Source organism: Terrapene carolina, unplaced genomic scaffold, assembly GCF_002925995.2.
Source record: "Terrapene carolina triunguis isolate 2854851 unplaced genomic scaffold, T_m_triunguis-2.0 Scaffold62, whole genome shotgun sequence".
Taxonomy (NCBI): Eukaryota; Metazoa; Chordata; order Testudines; family Emydidae; genus Terrapene; species Terrapene triunguis.
In genome coordinates, this window is record NW_020664413.1 from 39,423,264 (window position 1) to 39,442,686 (window position 19,423).

Genomic DNA, 19,423 nt, shown 5'->3' on the forward strand with positions numbered 1-19,423 from the left:
TTTGAATAAAGTGATTTGCTGTGTTCCACCTCAGCTCCTACTGAATGTCTGTTTTCGACAGCGAGCCATTTGGCAGTTGTACCACTTTGGGCGGTGATCTTGTCACACCTTCCAGTAGGGCACTCAAATGGACAGCTTCATGTTAAAACTCAGGTACTGAAAGAAGCTGTTGGGTCAGAACTTAGCTCAAGCCTTAGTCACCAAGACTGTGGTGGGTAGGATTGTGAAGTAAGAACTGTACTTTTCCACATGATAGTACTTGATTCATCACTGCATTACAACAAGTCATAAATTGGACTACCTTACTACTTGATCATAATGAGTAGGGATGTCCCGTTATGTGCGCAGCCTAGATTCCAACATGGCAGTGACGTTTCGGCTATTCCCCTGTAGTCTCTAGAATGCTTTCCCTTTCCTGGCCTAAAGTGATATGTAGTGTAGATGGTGTGCTAGATTCTGGAGGTGGGTGAACTGATGGATATTACGATATTTTGCTGTCATGCACCCTGGGATTTAGTTCTTTCAGACAAGACTCTGGCCAAAATATAAGGGAAGGAGAGAAGGAACGATTAAACTGAAAGCTAAAGTGTCCTCTAGAGGGCAACCTCTGCACACATTTGGTTTAGAGACCCCCCTCTCACTTGATTTTCAAACGTTAGGGGAGGAAGATTGTTTACAAACAATTCACTGAAAAACATTATCTAATTTTTCTATTGTGAAACCTAGTACAAATGCCCTATTTCTCCACTGCTTCCTTTGGAAAGGGCTAGAAACATACAAGAAAAAGTTAGGTATCGGGGGGTAGCCCTGTTAGTCTGTATCCACAAAAACAACAAGGAGTCCGGTGGCACCTTAAAGACTAACCGATTTATTTGGGCATAAGCTTTTGTGGGTAAAAAACCTCACTTCTTCAGATGCAAAGAAAAAGTTAGAGCTCAGTGCTTCATTCTATAGAGTATTTGAATTATCGTTCTGCAATTTGGACAAACTTCTGCCAAATTATATATGGATACTGCCAAAGCTGATGTTCACCCATAATTAACTAACCTTAAATACAAGAGTCCAACAGACGCCATGTTATTAAGCTGATAATGGGCATATTCAGTACTTTAACAGGCCAATTTCTTGAATGGAGAACTCACCAAATTTAGAAAGCCAATTAACGGGAGTTGAGTCACTTAAAATATTTCACAGCTAGATTGGCTGCCTCATTAACTCAGGTAGGAGAACAGAACAATAGTCTCCACTTAACTGATTTCTTTCAACAGTCAACAGCAAGCCCTCCAGCCAATTAAAGAGCAGCATTGGGGGAATTAAAAGAAGGCAAAAAATAGGATTCCCAAGTCTCTAGTGTTAGGAAGAGAAGTCCCCCACAAAGGGTACGTCCAGACTACCCGCCGTATCGGCGGGTAGCGATCAATTTATCGGGGATCGATATATCGTGTCTCATTAAGACGCGATATATCGATCCCCGAACGCGCTCCCCGTCGACTCCGGAACTCCACCGGAGCGAGTGGTGGTAGCGGAGTCGACGGGGGAGCCGCGGCCGTCGATCCCACGCTGTGAGGACGGGAGGTAAGTCAGAATAAGATATGTCGACTTCAGCTACGTTATTCCCGTAGCTGAAGTTGCGTATCTTACATCGACACCCCCCCCCCAGTGTAGACCAGGCCAAAGAGATAAAAGTATTTCCTACAGTGTTTGGCCTCTTGAGGTAACCCATGAAATTACAATACATAAAAACTCAGAACCACAAGATAAAATAACTATAGATTTATTGAGAAGTAGCAACATTCAGAAGCCAGAGATATTAACTGCTTCTACTCTTAAAACACACACATCTATAATTCATCCTAAATAGCTTGACACAGCTGTTTTCAGCTGTTGCAGTGTAACAAAATTATGCCATCCATTTCACTCATGGATTATGCTAATCCACCGCCTGTTACAAATGTCAGTTTCTTTGTTGTGGAAAAAGAAAATCTCAGTTTGTATAGCATACAGTAGGACACTGTCTGCATCAATGCACACAGCAGACTAACGTGCAATAAGACTATATATTTGACAGCAAAAAGGAATTGCTTTCTCAGTGTCATTCTTGCATGCATGTGGTGCAACATCCACATTGTAGCTACTGTAAAGTCACTTCTCCTTGTATTGTGGTTTATCCTGTTAAAACGACTTTAATTCTTACTACTGGCAGATAAAAAGGTAAAGTAAAATCTGTGTCTTTAAAAAAAAAGGGGGGGGGGGCGCTGAGGGAAATTGCTCTATATGTATAGCTACTCCAGATGAGGAAACAAAGCAGATTTTGTTCCTGTTTTTTCAATTACACTAATGATTAGAAATTTTATGGCAACAATTTAGCGCTCTTGTTGCAGTTTTAAAAGGGCAGTAAAAAGGGCTATTCCATACTCCAGGGTTCTGCTTTAGCCGTTTCAAATTATTATAGATAACATGGACTCAAACTCTCCTTTCAGTACATTCAAGTTAGATATGAATACAACATACAGTACTCGAGTAACTATTTGAACATTTTAGGGAGGTTACTGGGGTTTACTAGAATTTGATTATCTTGTATCCATGAAATAAAGCTTTGATAAAGACAATGTAATTTTCAGATACTTAGATATTCTAAAACCAAATTCAGAAGTTAAACAAGGATTCTTTGGATCATGCATTTTAAACTCATTACACCTAGTTTAGAGGTTTTATGCTTTGTTCAAAGTTTTGGGTTTGATTTGGAGAGGTACTAAATATCTACCGCCCCACCAAGAGTTGCAGTTGCTTCAGGGTTTGAAGATGAAGGTGTAGTTTGCTAATTACTCTGTCTTTGCAGAGTTACTAATGCCTAAGAGAAAATCTTTGGAAAACAAACTACTTAGAATTCATTATATTCTGTGATGTTTCTAGGGTTTTGTTTGTTTGGTTTGTTTTTTTAAAAACATCTCTTTAAGACTTGGTAAACTTGTATAAAACCAGGATCTTTGTTAATTGTTCATCTGCTCATTTCTCAGTTCTAATTCCTTGACATCATGATCATCTTCACAGCAATTAACATCATCACAAACATAGGATTGTCTCTTCAAGGGAGGAATAAGCAGCATAAACTGAGAGGTAAAAATTTGAGCATAGAGTTCCTGGTTTTATGCAAGGGTCCTAAGTAACAGGGGTGGCAGGGGGGAATCCTGGTCCCATTAAGTCAAAGGAAAAACTCCCATTAACTTAAATGGGAGCTCAGAAATTCACCAGAAGGAAATATTCTTAACATAGAATGTTTTAAAGTTTTTTATGTGCCATCAGCAGCTAAGTGCAGTTTTATTGGGGGTGGGGAATCGTTTTATATTGCTTACGTTCAAACTGGAAAAATAACTGAACTGTGAGTGTCTTACTTTGTTTTACAGTTACATTACTTAAAATAATTAAATAAAAGATTTTTTCATTAGTGAGCATTCAAAGCAGGCCATTTACTACAAATTTTCTTTAGGTGGAACAAGAATCACCACATTTCATCTGCATTACAAGTGAGAAACACCCAATTCAATAAGTTGCATCAGAAAGAAAATGCTTTAGATTTCAGTGGTAAGGGCAGGTGAGAAGGACAAACTCGCCTTTTGTTGCCTCCCCTCTGAATACATGCCCAGTTTAGTGGCTTTCGGTCACTGTGCATCTCTTATGAATAAAACGGTAGTACAAGTACTCATCCTGAAATTCAAATTCGTTGGTAATATGCTGGATGACTCCTCCTTTTGCCAGTCTGTCTCCGTACATCACAGCTTCACCACGGTCAGAAGCAAGGCCAACTTGGATAAGCCAGTTCACCAGCTCACAGCCAAAGAAGATGCCAGTCGAGGTCTTTGCACCACACCTGTATGTCAAAGGAATGATTCACCCATATGTTCTGTAAATCTGCTATCACCACTGCATGATGGGGGAAGGCAAGGAAAAAATACGGGGAAACAAGGAAAGACAGCATGATAGTTAAAAGTATGTTAGAAGAGAACCTCTTAATTCTGTATGTTAAGGGCATGCACGTTTCATTACCTTTTCCCAAACGCCTCAATGAAAAGCAAAATGCATGCAAAGTTCTGTTATGCCTGTAAAATAAACTTTATAGAACTTACACAGCAATCCTACAACACACATACACATACGAATTATTGGATACTTACTTCAAATTTATTAATTACCATGACCACTTCTGTAACAAAATACCTGATTTAATTAAATGTAAAATGCCAGAAGCATTAGGTACTTGGGCTGCACTTTAATGCTCACCTTTTCTACTAGTTTAAATAGCCACTGAATAATTGTGTGTATTGTAGATAAGTCATTTAATTTGCTTATCTTACTGAATCTTTATTTACTAGAGGGAACAATTAAGAACAATATGACACTGATGCAAGACGGAAGTGTTTTGTTTTTCTTTTTTGACTTAAGTGATGAGGCAATACTACTACTATTTTCTAGTCAGTAGTAGGAAACTATCACTCAGAAATTTACTTGTAATGAATATTTCTGGTTATTAAAAATCTGCTCTATGGAACCTAACTGCAGAGTTTCTGAAGTTTGAGCAAACAAAGATGATTAACAGCTACACAAGACAGCAACAACCAAGGAGCTTCTTTATATTTTAATTAAAACAAGTGCAAATGTTAGCTTATATTAGTAGAGCAACTAAACAAAGAACCAAAATCATAATAGTAGGATATCAGATACAGTATTATTAAATTAAGGAGAAATTAGATGAATATTTAAATAAGGGATAGAGGGATTGCACCCATTTTCTCACAGACGGAAATAAGGTGGGAAAGAAATGCTGCACAGTATATAATATTCAAATACAAAATGAAATACAAATATTTGATATCAGAAATTGGTATTTTTTAAATACAGAGACCCAGAATATATGTGCAAGCTTATGTTTCACTCTTTAAGTCTGATTAATTCTCATATGAAAAACTATAAAAGCAAAGAAATAGTAGGGAGGATAAAATGCCATGCACCACAGGCCCCGACTTTCCATTGTGCTGGGGGGTGCTCAAGGCCACCGCCCCCATTCTCCCCTTCCCTCAAGGCCACCCCCCTTTTCCACCCCCGCCCTGTGTTTTCCTGCACCGTTCCACCCCATCCCCTGAGTGTGCTACGTCCTCGCTCCTCTCCTCTGCCCCCAGAGCCTCCTGCAAGCCGCAAAACAGCTGATCGTGATGGACGGGCGGCATGGGCGCTGATTGGCGGGGCCTGCTGGCAGGCAGGAGGCACTGGGGGGAGGGGGAAATGCTGCTGGGTGCTCAGTACCCACCATTTTTTCCCCATGGGTGCTCCAGCCCCGGAGCACCCACAGAGTCGGTGCTTATGCCATGCACCATGTAGGTACAAAGCGCACCCGTCTACTTTGTAAAAATACTTCCTGATGTGCCATGTTTGCTTGTGTGGTAGGAAGCCTGCTACGTGAACTGTGTGATGTCTGTACCCCTATGTTCACCCCTTTTACAAGATTATGATAAATTTTGTACAAAATATGCCTTGTGAGGTATCATTTGACAACTCAATTTGCTCACCATTATTGTCCTGGTAAAATGTGTATGGCAACATTGTGTGTAAAGATTCTACTGTATGATATTATTAAAACATGTTCCAAATCTGGGGAGCCATCAGACACCAGTTTTCCAGAGACAAAACCTAGCCAATGCCTCAGCCAGGTGTCTACAAAATCAAATGGACCATCATCTGGTTAAGTGGCCATTCTTTGGCGGGAAAAAGGATGAGAGTGAAAAGTCTACATCTTGACAAAAACAGCTTGGCGTTCCCATACAAACAGACTTTCTGTCTCAGCTGGAAATGATTCTCGAAGAAGAGAAAAAACTACAAGAAGGGAGAGCAGACACCCCAAACGATCTCTCCCTTTCTCTCTATCCATGGCATCGACAACACTTGAAGAACAAAGGAAGCAGCACTGGACTGGGGGAGGGATCCCGACTGAAAGGAATTCAGCCAGTAAGATGCTGAACTATGTGGTGAGACAGACCAGACCTTTGCTTTGAATTTACTTTAGCTTGTTAAGTTAAGCATTAGTTGTGTTGTACTTTTATTTTCTTGTAACCAATTCTGACTTTTACAAGCAATGAGGCATAGTCACTGAAAATCTATCTTTCTGTAGTTGTTAAATTTGTTTTATTGTTTTACCCCTGAGGTGTGTTTGGATTGAGGTATTTGGGAAACTCCATTTGGGATAACAGGATTTGTGCATATCATTTTCTATTAATAAAATAAACTTTCTATGAGCTTGTATTGTCCAGAAGAGCGCTGGGCAGTACAAGACGTATATTTCTGGGGAAACTCTAGGATTGGGAATTTGCTGGTGTTGCTCTGCAGTGTAATTCACAAGTGGCTGGCTATAGCACTCATACACTATAGCTGAGAGTAAGTTACATGCTGGAGGCTGTGAGAGAGCAGACCAGGAGTGGTTGCTCTTACATCAAAGCCGTGTAAAAAGGACTCCAGGTTGGAGAACTGAGGGGACAGGGCTGTTCATTAGTCCCAGGGCCGGTGCAAGGAAGTTTCGCGCCCTAGGCGAAACTTCCACCTTGCGCCCCCGCCCACAGCCCTGTGGCAGCTCCCCTCCGCCCTGAGGCGCCCCCCCGCGGCAGCTCCCCACCCTGGGGAGCCGTGCGGCAGCTCCTCCCCCCCAGCCCTGAGGCACCCCCGCGGCAGCTCCCCACCCCCCCAGCCCGGGGAGCCGTGCGGCCGCTCCCCACCCCAGCTCACCTCTGCTCCGCCTCCTCACCGAGCACGCTGCCCCCGCTCTAATTCTCCTCCCCTCCCAGGCTTGTGGCGCCAAACAGCTGATTGGCGCTGCAAGCCTGGGAGGCGGGAGAAGTGGAGCGGCGACCGCGCGCTCGGGGAGGGGGCGTAGGAACGCTGTAAAAAAAAATATCTTGGCGCCCTAGGCAACCGCCTAGTTTGCCTAAATGGTAGCACCAGCCCTGATTAGTCCAGATTATACCCTGGGTAAATGTCACAGATTGCCTTACTTCATCCTTCTTTAAAGAATTACTCACACATCATGGGGAAATCTGAAGCATTCTGATTAGAAAAGTCATTCCTGCCTTTTCTTTATAATCATGGGTATTTGCAAAACAAATATGTTTAAGTTATTCTGCTTCTGCTGCTCCTTTCTCCCCCACCTTCCACCTCAAACACAGTTTGGGGCATCGATTTGTTTCTGAAAGCTTGTGTGACATCACTAGATGATTATAACTTCATATGAAGAATAAGCAACAAGAATGTACTTGTAAGGGATAAGGACCTACAAATCCAGAATCACATGAGCAGTCTTTACAGGCATAGCCATAGCAAATGCATGTAAGTATAGGATGCAGGATTAGGACCCCAAAGCTTTTTCTCATGCAAATACTTTTAGTCACAACAAATAAGGTTTGATGTTTCCATTGAAGACAACTAAACAAGCTGCTAAATACTCATCTTTCACATTGATGTATACTGCAATTTGAAGACATTTGCCATGGCTGTAAACACTAATGGAAGTGCTATCTTATTATTCCCAGCCTGTGATCTCTGAACAGTTTACTGCAGTTTAAATGAACCTCTGTAAAGGAACAGAGCCCCACCTTCTGTCTTTGACAATGCTTCTGACACAGACATCTCTGTGATAATGAACAAACTGTTGACATGTCATCCTGATTTCCTCAGGTACAGAAGACTCTGCATGTTCTGCTGCTTCTCTACTACCCCAGAGGAATTCAAACCTGAAAAATAATTAACCAAGAATTCAACAAGGAAACTGGCAATTTAAAATGAAAGCTGGAAAAATATTATAGAACTCAGGGGAAAATTCTCCACCATTCTGTCACCAATTCTGTTATAATATAGTGCATACACTAGCTATTCATGATAGAACTTCCTAGCCCATATACTGTTGGCCTTTGAACACTCAAAAGCTTGATTCTAGCTAAGGCAGAGTGGAGGCAAGGAACTAGGTATACCTCCAGGATTCAGAACTGCCAGGACCCTGTGCAATTTAGGGTTGCCCATGGGTGGCAGTCCTCTCCCAAGCTCCAGCCACAACCTAAGTTCTTCCCACAGCTTGGGGCAGTGTGGGACTTGGGAGTCATATTCAGCTTCCCTGTGTTTGGGGAAGCAGCAGTGGCTTTGGCAGTTTCACTTATACCAGCAGCGAGAGCTTATTTGTAAGCTAAGGTTTAAATGTAGTTTCAGCTGAGCTTTTATGTCCCACCAGATTTTCAGTTTGGCACCCACTGACTCTGATTAGCCAGCAGCAGTGACATTAGGGCATGGCCAGAAGAGTGCAGCTCACTGCATGTGTCCATGCCAATCTAATACCAAAGAGGCATTCAGGAGTGGCACCCTGGAAGGAGCATGGGCAGAAGAGGAGGTAGGAGCAGCGATGGAAGTAGAGGTTTAAAAGACCAATAACATTATTAATAGTTATCCTTAGCATTAAATCTGCCTAGGTAAGTGTTGAAAGATTGGATTTACCTTCTTTTGAATGGCAGAATGATTAAATGTTTATCCAAACCAAAAATACCAAAGGATATGAAGCCCTGGAAAAAAAACCACAACACAGAAAAATATCAGTATTATAAACCTAGAAATGACATTATTTCAGACCCAGGAAAGAAAAGACAATTAAAATAATCCACTGAATTCAGTGCCATCAGGATTGAATTTTGTGGCCTGGACACTATTTCAAAGAATAAATAGGATTAAGGATCCTTTAAATACTGGACCCTAAAGAGACAGACAGAGGCAGGTATGCAATAGGCTGTCAAAGAACGTCTCCAGCAAGGGGTTTGGTAAATTTATTCATGTAGATCGACATCTCATCTGCTACTACAAACACAACAACATCCTTCCAGAGCTATCTGCATGATAAGACCAGTTAAAATAAAGAGGATAATAAGTTGATAGCAATTTACTTCTGGAACACTTGCCCATCATACAAAACTTGCAAACAGGAGACACAGCATGAACAACCTGTGAAGCAGAAAATGCCATGGTAGGCAGCCAAAGAAAATTGGATGAGTGACCTGTTTAAATGAATCACTGCCCCTTTCTAGAAAACTTGATACACCTCACATTTTATCAACCCTCCACTGAAAGTCTCAGCATGTACTTTCCGATCACTGCTGATTACCAAGATGTCTGTGTGTGTATATACACATACACTGACCCGACTGCTTTCTTATCAGCCTACTCCATATTCTCAATACATTCAGTGATGCCACATTCCAGCACATGTGGCATCAGAATCTCATCCAAGGTAATGAAGTGTGACATAAGGACATACTGATTTGGGACAGCAAATTATCAAAGATGGCTGGAAAGGAGAATTTGTCTGTCAATGAGAACTTCTTCAATTTGTGTGCTAGTAAAATAATGACACACACACACAAGTGTAATGTATTTTGATTACATATTTTAAGAAGCTTGCCAGAAGACATCAGAGGTTTTTTTATGGCTCTGATCCTGCAAATTGCTAGCTTCTTCTGTGAAGTGCCGACCACCCTCAACTCTCATTGATGTGAAATGCTGATTGGCATAATCAATGAGAGCTGAGGACACTGCAAATCCTAGAAGGCACTAGCACCTCGTAGGATTCGGTTCCATTTTGGCTCCAAGAGCACTTCATGTTATTTCAGCAATGTTTGCACCATAATATCTGTTAAACCCAAGAGGAAAATATTCCCAATTCAATGCTTGGTGTTTTAGCCAAAGGACACCTACTACAAAGAATGACTGAGGGGAAGATTTTCAAAGGTAGTATGGTCCCCAAGGGCTTGTCTACCTAAGAAAGTTGCATATATAACCTGAACCGTCTTTTAAACCAATATGGTTACACTCATACAAAAGGCTTAGTTCACTAGATGGTGGCTTATTTCAGTTTAGTTTAAAATGATTAGGAACAGATTTAACCAAACTGAAATAAGCCACCGTTATACTGAAGTAAGAGTGTGGCTACACAGCTTTTTGCCCCATTTAACTAGATTGGTGTGAATTCACACCTTAAGTTAAACTGGGGCAACCTTCCACTATAGACAAGGTCTAGCTCCCTTTGACTTTCAACAGGCATTGAGAACCCCGCTGCCATTTGTGCCAGTGTAAATCACCCTCTAATGTCCATAAAACACTGTGCAGTTGAAAAGACTCTCAGGTACACAGAAGCCAACACACTGAAAGTAAAGCACAACAGAAATTGGAGGTTTTAGCATGGCAGAGGGACTTCAGCCAACACAAAAGTGCTGTCTGCTACCAAAACATGCAAAGATGGCAGCTACCAGAGTCAGCAGCGAAGAGAAATAAGTGATTTCAAAGGAAACATTGCTAAGTACCTGACCAAAATTAAATACAGCACAAAAGAACTGCAATTCCACGTAGAGCCTTCCAGGTTCTTGGTTGAACAACCACCACAAACAGCTGGACAGATTCTGTTAAAAATATAAATTGAGTGTTAGCAAATTATCTCTTCTTCACAGAAGATAACAAAAAAACCTCATTTATTCTCTTTATGCAATAAGTCATCTAGAACAAAAACAGTCACTGAAAAGTAACCTGCTACATTCTTTGTGAGGTTCAGTAGCTGTAAATGGGACCCACATATTCTGATCAATTTTAAGGGTGAAATGTACCATCACTGCTGAGGGCCTGCACCTCTAATACCCTAAACAAAGGAGGACCTTGTTCTTTTATGTTAACCTCTATGCATACTTAGGTAATCAATAAAGTAGTAAACCTGTCTGAGCCAATATTTCATAAGGCAGAAAGCAAACATTCCTACTGAGCTGAACACCAGCATTTTCTACATTGTTTCTTGTTTTTATGGAAGCTCAATAGCAGCTGAAATGGTGCTGGTATGCACTTCAGCTGAACATAATCTGGAAAAACAAATGGTAGCTCATGTGGGCATAAAAGTGAAATCATTTTTGAGTAGCAAGGAGCTCATAGTTCATTTAATAGTTTCTGCAACTAAAAATCTGATAATTGATTTATAGATAAAACTGGGGCCAAAATTTCAGGCACCTCTATCTTGTGGGCCACCACAAAAATTTATTTGTAACTATTTGAAATGTCTGATATACGATATTTGGAAAAAAAGGAAAACTTGCTTCCAATGACCTAGTTCAGCGGTTCTGAAACTGTGGGTCAGGACATCATTTTAATGGGGTGCCAAAGCTGGCGTTAGACTTGCTGAGGCCCGGGGCTGAAGCCTGAGTCCCACTGCCGAGGGCCAAAGCCAAAGCACGAGCCCCACTGTCCAGAGAAGTGGGGCTCAGGTTATAGGCCCCCCTGAAGTCCAGGGCAGCAGGGCTTGGACTGGCTCAGGCTTCGGTCCCCCCCCTCCTCGGGTTGTGCAGTAATTTTTGTTGTCAGAAGGGGGTCGCGGTGCAATCAACTTTGAGAACCACTGACCTAGTTAAAAAGCAGTTCTGCTCTGACTAATAATGGCACTGTGGGGTTCACTGATTCCTCTTAGTTTCTATATCAAATATGCACTTTTTACAAGTAAAAATGTATGTTTTTTGTCAGCCCTACAAACTTTACTTGGGCTCTGACAGTTGAACTGGGTTGTTTCCTTCTTCTGCATCACCACCAGCAATAGAGTTTCTGCAGGTCAAATCTTGACTTAGTTACACTCCAGCAAGTAGTCTGGAGTCTTCAACGGTATCTCGCAGGAGTCACAGATTGGCTCTAACTGGAAGGTAGTAAATAATTCTGTTGATGATGAAGCAAAGGAATAGAGTCCAGCTTACTGGGTGACTGTGTGGAGTCCACAGTGCTAATATAAATAGCATGAATAGATTTTTCTGTTTTATTTTATACAGGTTCTTATACCATGTTTATCACCATCGTATTTGTCATCACTAAAGCAACCTGAATTCTGAATCCGCACAGATCTGTTCAGCAAGAAGGAGCCATTTTTCGGTAGCCCCTTTTCAAAGAACTACTGCACTTTTAAAAAGCTGACTATTGTGTAGTGAAGAAAGGTATCCCTGAAAAAAGTCTGATGAATTGGCAGACCAATGAGAATTCAAATTTTGGCCCTCCCCATACTGTTGTCAGCCCTGACTTGTTCACGGCCATCTGCAGTGTTAACGGTACAGAGTTAGCACAATTACTTTTGTGATGTACTCTTCTAATGAGGGACAGAACTGAGACACACATTCATTTAATATAGTGCAGACTGAATTGACATTGACCCAGAAAAATGGGGAACTACAAGCTTTTTACTGGTCTGCCTATATAGGTTTCCTGAAAAAGTGTCACAAACCATTGATCTAATCAACGTCAGAAAGAGGAAATATTTACAGCAAACAGGCCCACAATGAGAAGTAAACACAGCAACACGTGTCTAGCCAGTTGTTTGTCTCCACTCTGCAGACGTTGTTCTTCCTGTGCCAATAGGCAGTTTTCAGAACTGCACTGACTCTCACACTGATTTGCTGCAAAACATTAACCAGAATTTATAATTAGGCTTTTTAACTTAAACAGTCTGACATTCTGACCCTACTGTCAAGAAGTTTACTAGACAGCTTGTACAATACTCAGTCGAAAGCCACAATCTTACAACAATCCTTTAGAAGCAATGAGGAGGAGGAGGAAGTATTGGGGAGAGATGGGAGGAGGAAGTGAACAACAGGAATGTCCACACACACAGCTTTCTTCATGTTTGGGACCTACACATTATTCAGAGCTGAAATGACTGATTTAATCATTGCTGACACACACTGTAGTCTTGAAGAACTCAGGAGTTCCTGGCTCCAAGTCCATGCACAAACTACACTATTACTACTTCTGGAATTCGCATGTATAATATCAATTTTAATTTCTGTGCTGAGGCTGCATGCACAAAAAGGGAAATTTTAATGTTAGCTTTAACTATAAATTGTTCAGACACCTGTCCCAAAGCGGACTGGTTGATTTCTGGTGGAGATAGTTACTCTCTCCCTAACCAGGAAAACTTTACAAAACAAAAACTTTTGCTGCCTAAATCACAGCTCTACACTAGTGCAAAGTTTAGTAGTGGTTAGCTCTGAGAAACTGTTCCTGGTAGTACTAAAAAAATTAACAGTTTTGCAGAACACGTTTTTAATCCGACAATGAATTTCCAGTATAGTGAAAGTATTTAGAAAAACACTGTCGTTTCTAACTTGCTGTATATCCTAGCCTCGTTGAGCTACAGATTAATCAGTTAATTTCTTCCTGTTTCTGCCAGTATCAAAACTCTACACAGTTCTGTTAGCATACAATTCTAAAGCAATGTACCATAACCCCACATCATTAAAGACAGCTATAAATACCCTTACCGAATGGATATTCCTTTTGTTTCAAACTGCAAGTTACAGGTGGTTATTAAAAAGTTCTCCGTACTTGCCACTAGATGGCAACAAAAGAACTGCATGTTCGGTAAAACAGTGGGAAGCATGATCAACTGAAATAATTAAGGTTACACACGTGTTTCCATTGTAACCCCTATCAGGCTGAAATCATCTCTGCTTGATTTGAGCAAATAAGGTTCAGCCATTTGGGGGTAGGAATGAAAAAGGCCACACACATTTACCAAACCCCCCCACTTCCCTGTGACATTTGTTCGAATGGCTCTACAGCCTAAGTGATTGGGGATAAACTGTGTGGAAATAGCCCTCACTGAGGAGACCCAATTAAGTGTTGCAGTGAGAAATGGTTTGGGTTCCAAAGAGTTCGGACCTGTTGAAAGGTACATGTTGTGCATGCAGTACGTATGGAATGGAGTTGCCTGTAAAGTGTGCAGCTAAGGAAGGCTGCAGTGTGCATGATCACTTTGATGGCAGTTGAGAAGTAAACGTGTGCATGGGCTGGACCAAGGGTTCTCGCAGGGTGCAGAAAGTTCATTGTGAACTATTCTTCAATTTCCGTGGCTCTTTGGGCCCCCTCAAACACTTACTTTCCCAAACTCCAAATACTTGGAAGGGAATGTTCCATATGAGGGCAAAATACAATCTACAGGGTTAGATGCAGAGCCCACTGAAATCAATAGGAAGACTTTTATGGACTTTGGATTAGGCCCTTCATGCAAACCCCAACAGTTTAGGACCAGGAATTTATGAACTGATAGAAGTGCCCTATATCTTGAAAGTCCCGTCCCCTGTGTGAAGACTAGTGCTGAAAGATCGGAGGACAAATCCCCTAAAAGAGTTGCATTCTGGGCAGCTTTCTAAATTGTCTGTTACAAATTAATAGTTCTGGACAATAAAAAAATACTACAACTGTCTCTGATGGCAGAGCGTAAACTATAAGAAGTTACATGATAGCAAAAGCCTTCTATTTTAATTAGAAGTTCAGGATATCCAAGTAGAACAGTTAAAGTGACAACATCTCCCAATTTAATTTTTGCTACTATTGCAATAGATAGAATATTATATGAGAATACATTATTATTGTACCTGTCTCGGTGGGAGGAGTACAGCTATCATTAGCAGTGGCATTTGACACTGGTTCTCCCTCTCCAGAGCAGCATAATTCACCATTTATTGTTTGACATGAACAGCAACCTATTAAAAATATTAAGTATTAAAGATAGTTAGTGTTTCCCTGATTTATAGTAATGTGATGGGAAACAAAATTATTCTATTATCTTCTAAAAGAAGAACATTGACTGAACATCTGCAAATATCCAAATTACTGACTGCCTAAAGGAGAAGGGTGTGACAATTCTCTTCCAGCTTCCATTCAGAGAGGGTCTTTTTCAGACTCCTAGTATACTAAAGTTTTCAAACACAACATTACACTATGGGAGCAATGTAGGTGCTCTTGGCTACATAAACAACGTAAGGGAGCACTGGCATAACTGAGCACACTAAATCAAAATGAGTAGGACAAGGAATAGTTTGACTGTCCTGAAAGAGATGGGTTAGTGGGCAGGGTGCAGATGAAATGGTCAGAGATGCCTGATCAATGAGATCTATCACATGGATATCACATACACACCACTATATTTTTAAATACGTACACCCACAGTATTATGTATAGTGATAACTAAGAAACCTCCCTTAAATCATCATATTAAAGTAACTGAGAGAAAGTGCACTATTAAGGTTATATTTTCACGCATCACCATAGCAGCTTAGCATTTCTCAAGAACTAACAAAGACAAGCTTTTCCCTTCCCCCCGCTCCTCTTTCCAATAGGTAGAGGTTAAACTTATGCACAGAATTATGGTTTATCCCCAGCTCCCAGTTTTTTGCCCAGCCAGGCACTGTACCTCTTTCTGCAGAGGATTCTGCGAAAGGTGGAGAGCCACTGCTTGACGTCTGACTCTCCTCATTCCCTTCCCTTTCAGAGTTCTCCCTCTGGCCATTATGTGAATATGGGTTCAATACCTCATAGTCAGTCTCCTGTCCATTTCTGTTCATACACAGAAGTGAGATACCTGATATCAGAATACTGATGAATAGGGTCACTGCTGTGGTAACCATCTGTCAGAGGAAATCAAGAGAAAAGATAGGCCTCCTTAACATAAGAAAATGTAAAAGTTTGTTTTTTGATACATTGAATACTAGTGCTTTCTAGAATCCAACCCTCCAGGAGCACCTAAATCTGAACAAAACAAAATGTATTTCTATATTTATGCCACAAGACATAAAGGCAGCTAAAAGTCCACTCAGCATGCTTGGCTGAGCTGATCTTCCTAGCCTGGATAACCCGCAGATGGTTCTTTTTCTTTGGCTTTTGTTCTGTAGGAACCCTTCTCTCCAGGCAACGAGAGCTCTCACCTACTTCCCGTCCTTCCCCCCCCCATTTCTCCTTCTTCTGTGATTCTTATTCCAAGGACAAGTGCACTCTCTTTTCCTCCTTTTGCAGGGCTCCATTTTCCACCCCCTCTCCTTCTGGAAGTCCAATTAGCCTTTCTGTCTGACAGATCTGCCATCAACACACAGTATCAATTTGGAAATTGTTTTAGTACTTGTGACAAGTACCAAATTGACAACCCTGCAGATTCATGTCCTCTCTATGCACCGGCAAAGTAAAACTACAGCAAGGGGAGCGTCCTCACATTGCCCCAGCTGTGTACGTCATGCCAGAGATGAATGGACAATTTATCAGTAAGAGTGTAGTTCAGACTCCAGGCGCTTTCAGTCCTTGGTTTCTCTGCCAAGACTCCCAACGAGGATGCTAATTATTGCCACTTGGTGTAATGCTCTAGTAGTGTGGACACCTGTCTATAGAACCTTGACTAAGACCACTGATTAGCCATTAGATGGTAACAACTTTAGCTAACTACCAAGCTAAGCTGGATTCAAACTGGTAACCTAGAGCAGTGTTTCCCAAATGGTGGGTAGCAACCCACCAGAGGGTTGCAGGAAAATTGTAGATGGGTTACAGGCCCAATGTGGAGGGGAGGCCTCAGGATCAGGGGTTTAGAAAGCAAGCCTGCCCTGTACCCACTGTGCGGTGGCAGCTCCTGTCCCCTGGGGTGGGGCCCAGCTCCCCCATTCCAAGCATTGTGACCTGCCACATGGGGTAGCAGTGCCACTCACTCAAATGTGCCTTGGCCGCCCTTCCATCATGACAGAAGGATGGTTGGACCAAACCTGAGGGACGCTGCAACCCTGTGCAACAGGCAGCAATGCCTGAAGTGGGGAACCAAGTCCAGTCTCATGGGACAGGAGCCATTGCCACTGGGTGACTACAAGGTGGGCTTGGCTCATTCTCTAACTTTACCCCCCCTTCTGCATCGGGCTAAGATTAGCGTCAGGGCAGAGGGTGCCGCTGCCCCTTGGCAGGTCAAGGCAGCAGGGGAAGAGAAAAGGACGCTGGCCTATGACTTTGCACCCTCTCCCCCCCACGAATTTGGACTCCGGGTGGGTTTAAAAAAAAAAAATCATCAAAATGCAGCTGGTGGATTACCTTAGTAAAAAGTTTGGAAACCACTGACCTAGAGGACGAGGGATTTACAGCCCATTATCACTCCCAGGCTATTCAGTCCCTGCTTTCTTTTTGTCAATGTTGCCGAAAAGACTCACTGTTCAAATAGTCTTTCATAATTGTTACAGAAAAACATTTTACTACCACAGCCTTCAAGCTGAGTAGTGACTATTTGATCCCTAGTATTTGCATTGCTAGTACTGTAAACTGTACTTGGAAGAAAGCTCTTTAGTTATATGTAAAGCAAAGAGAGAAAACAAACGAACAGTTTCTCGATAACGTACTGTGAAAGGCAGGTGTCAGAAGGGGTGAAGAGAAACACTCATACCTGATATTTTCCATAAAAAAATGCTGAGTCAATGCTATCAGTATTACGTTCACCAATTATTAGTAAGATTCCCACTAGAAGTGCTGGGATGCTGCAACAGCAAAATACAAAGTGTGTCAGGAAAATAATTATTTTGCACGTTCTCATTTATTCTACAGGAAACTTCTGCCAACTTACCCCCATCCAGCTACGATGATAAAGCCAACAGGGATCTTTACTACGTCTCTTTTCTTTAACAGGAGTAAAGTCAGAGAGAGGAAACCTAAGAAGACAATAGAAATGTCTGCTTTATTACTTTTCATTAAAAAAAAAAAAAGTAACAATTGAAGAGTCTAGATACGCTACAACTGGTATCCAATATCACACAGCTGGTAAGATTTTTTCTTTCTTGCTCCTCAATATATTAAGTCAAAAGCTACAATGTTTTTTCCCTAGTTTTACTCTGACAAAATTATACAAAAACTATTACCTTCAAAAGTTACATTATAAATAGGTATTTAAAATTTTAAAGAAACTTGGGCTCACTGTGCAGTAAGGTTCCATTTACAAATGGTTTCTAATGGATTTATAAACATTTAGTAGAGGTCATAAGAATGTTAGACATGAGTAGTTTGTTTTTATAGTTGCTAATAAGGACATTAGTAGCAGGTGTTATAGATAGGTGTTATATCAACGTATTGACCAGTTGGATACTGTAACAATTATTGATTAATTATTAATCTGGTATATATAGCTAAATATAAATATAAATATAAATATAAACTTTAATATAAACTATACCTAATCAGAAACTCTGTACATTTTTACATATACATACTAGTGTCTTTGAACTGAACTTCCAAATTCTATTTTCAGTCCTTCACAACTCAGGAAGTTAGTAAACTACATACTTCCATGTTTTATGTGAAAAACTGTGGATAAGATTTTTAAAAATGGCCAACCAAAGCTGAGGTCCCAAGTCCATAATTAGGTGCCTAAATAAGGGGCCTGATTTTCAACCAGCTACTCCCATTGGGAAATGCCTTGCCTTTATGGAGCTAACCATATGTAGGTATGAGTGAATGAAATGCAAGTGCAAAGAGGCTGCCCACTTAAAACTGGTCCTGAGACACATGTATGACTGAGTAGTACAGGAGAGGCGGGAGGCCTTTTCAAGCCAGGCTAAAGTTTCCTCACAAGAAACCTTGTCTGTGCCTGTTCATGTTTTCTCATCAAAGGCCAATGAAAAGCTAAAAAAAAAAACAATCTACATGATGTGGAAAATTCAGATAACTACATGGTTCTACATGGTCATCCTCACTGTCATGGGGGGCCCTGCGTGTTGAGGGGGGCCGTCCCCATTGACCCAGTGCGGGGTTGGTACATCCCATCACACAGTCATCAGGACTCCCTGTGGGATCAGGTAAAGTACAACAAGGAGGGCTCGGGACCCCTGGCGGGACCAAGCAGACAACAGACTATGGCCCGTGGGCCTCCTGGCTGGGGCAGGCAATAGCAGTTGGGGTTCTGACCCTCTGGGCAGTGTGGAACGAACAGTCAGTCTGTAGCCCCTGGGCGGGGCAGAATAAACAAGCAGTAGCCACACCTACTGGCAGGTGGGGTGGGGGTTGGAGGGGAACCCAGGCAAATTCCGTTAAGAGTTTAAGCATCAGCTTCTATCACATTCCCTGGGTCCTTTCTATCGCAAGGTGCATCTCGGGCCTCTCCCCGGCTGGCAGCGGCTCAGCGTCCCAGTCAGTCTCTGCAGTTGGCTGGTCGTCCACAGCGTAGTCCAGGTCCACAGTCCCCACCGTTTGGAGAGTCACAGGCGTCTCTGCAGGAGCCGGCAGCACACATCCTTCCTCCTCCCCAGCCAGCCCAGACTGAGCTGGGTTGCCTCCTTTTATCTGTCCCTTCCACCTTGAGCATGTGCAGCAGAGGCGAGGTCTGTGGCTTCTTGGGCCCACCGTGATTGGGCAGGCCCTGTTGGCCCCATGCAGGGTTGGTACACCCCGTCACACTCACATTAGGCTATCCAAGTATCCTGCCTCATTCCTTCCACCTCTTTTGGTCTGTTTTGTCCACTTCCATGCCACCCCATATGCCTAGCAGAACTTTGGGGAAGTTATGCTATTATACAGCAATCTGCCACTGTCTCCATCCTTAAGAACC

At 41.9% G+C, this 19,423-nt stretch overlaps 1 protein-coding gene across 1 annotated transcript in view; it reads right to left on the reverse strand.

Annotated features, from left to right (window-relative positions):
- Positions 1–1,758: 1,758 nt before the first annotated feature.
- GPR155 (G protein-coupled receptor 155) overlaps positions 1,759–19,423 on the reverse strand; it is a 56,880-nt gene continuing 39,215 nt past the window's right edge. Inside the window, exons 8-16 of the mRNA XM_024212487.1 lie at positions 17,450–17,534; positions 17,273–17,363; positions 15,281–15,494; positions 14,463–14,570; positions 12,349–12,482; positions 10,374–10,469; positions 8,521–8,585; positions 7,632–7,769; positions 1,759–3,868 (exon numbers count right to left, since the gene is read on the reverse strand). Coding sequence (XP_024068255.1) covers positions 3,646–3,868; positions 7,632–7,769; positions 8,521–8,585; positions 10,374–10,469; positions 12,349–12,482; positions 14,463–14,570; positions 15,281–15,494; positions 17,273–17,363; positions 17,450–17,534 — 1,154 coding nt within the window. The 3' untranslated portion in view covers positions 1,759–3,645. The remainder of the gene's footprint in view (positions 3,869–7,631; positions 7,770–8,520; positions 8,586–10,373; positions 10,470–12,348; positions 12,483–14,462; positions 14,571–15,280; positions 15,495–17,272; positions 17,364–17,449; positions 17,535–19,423) is intronic.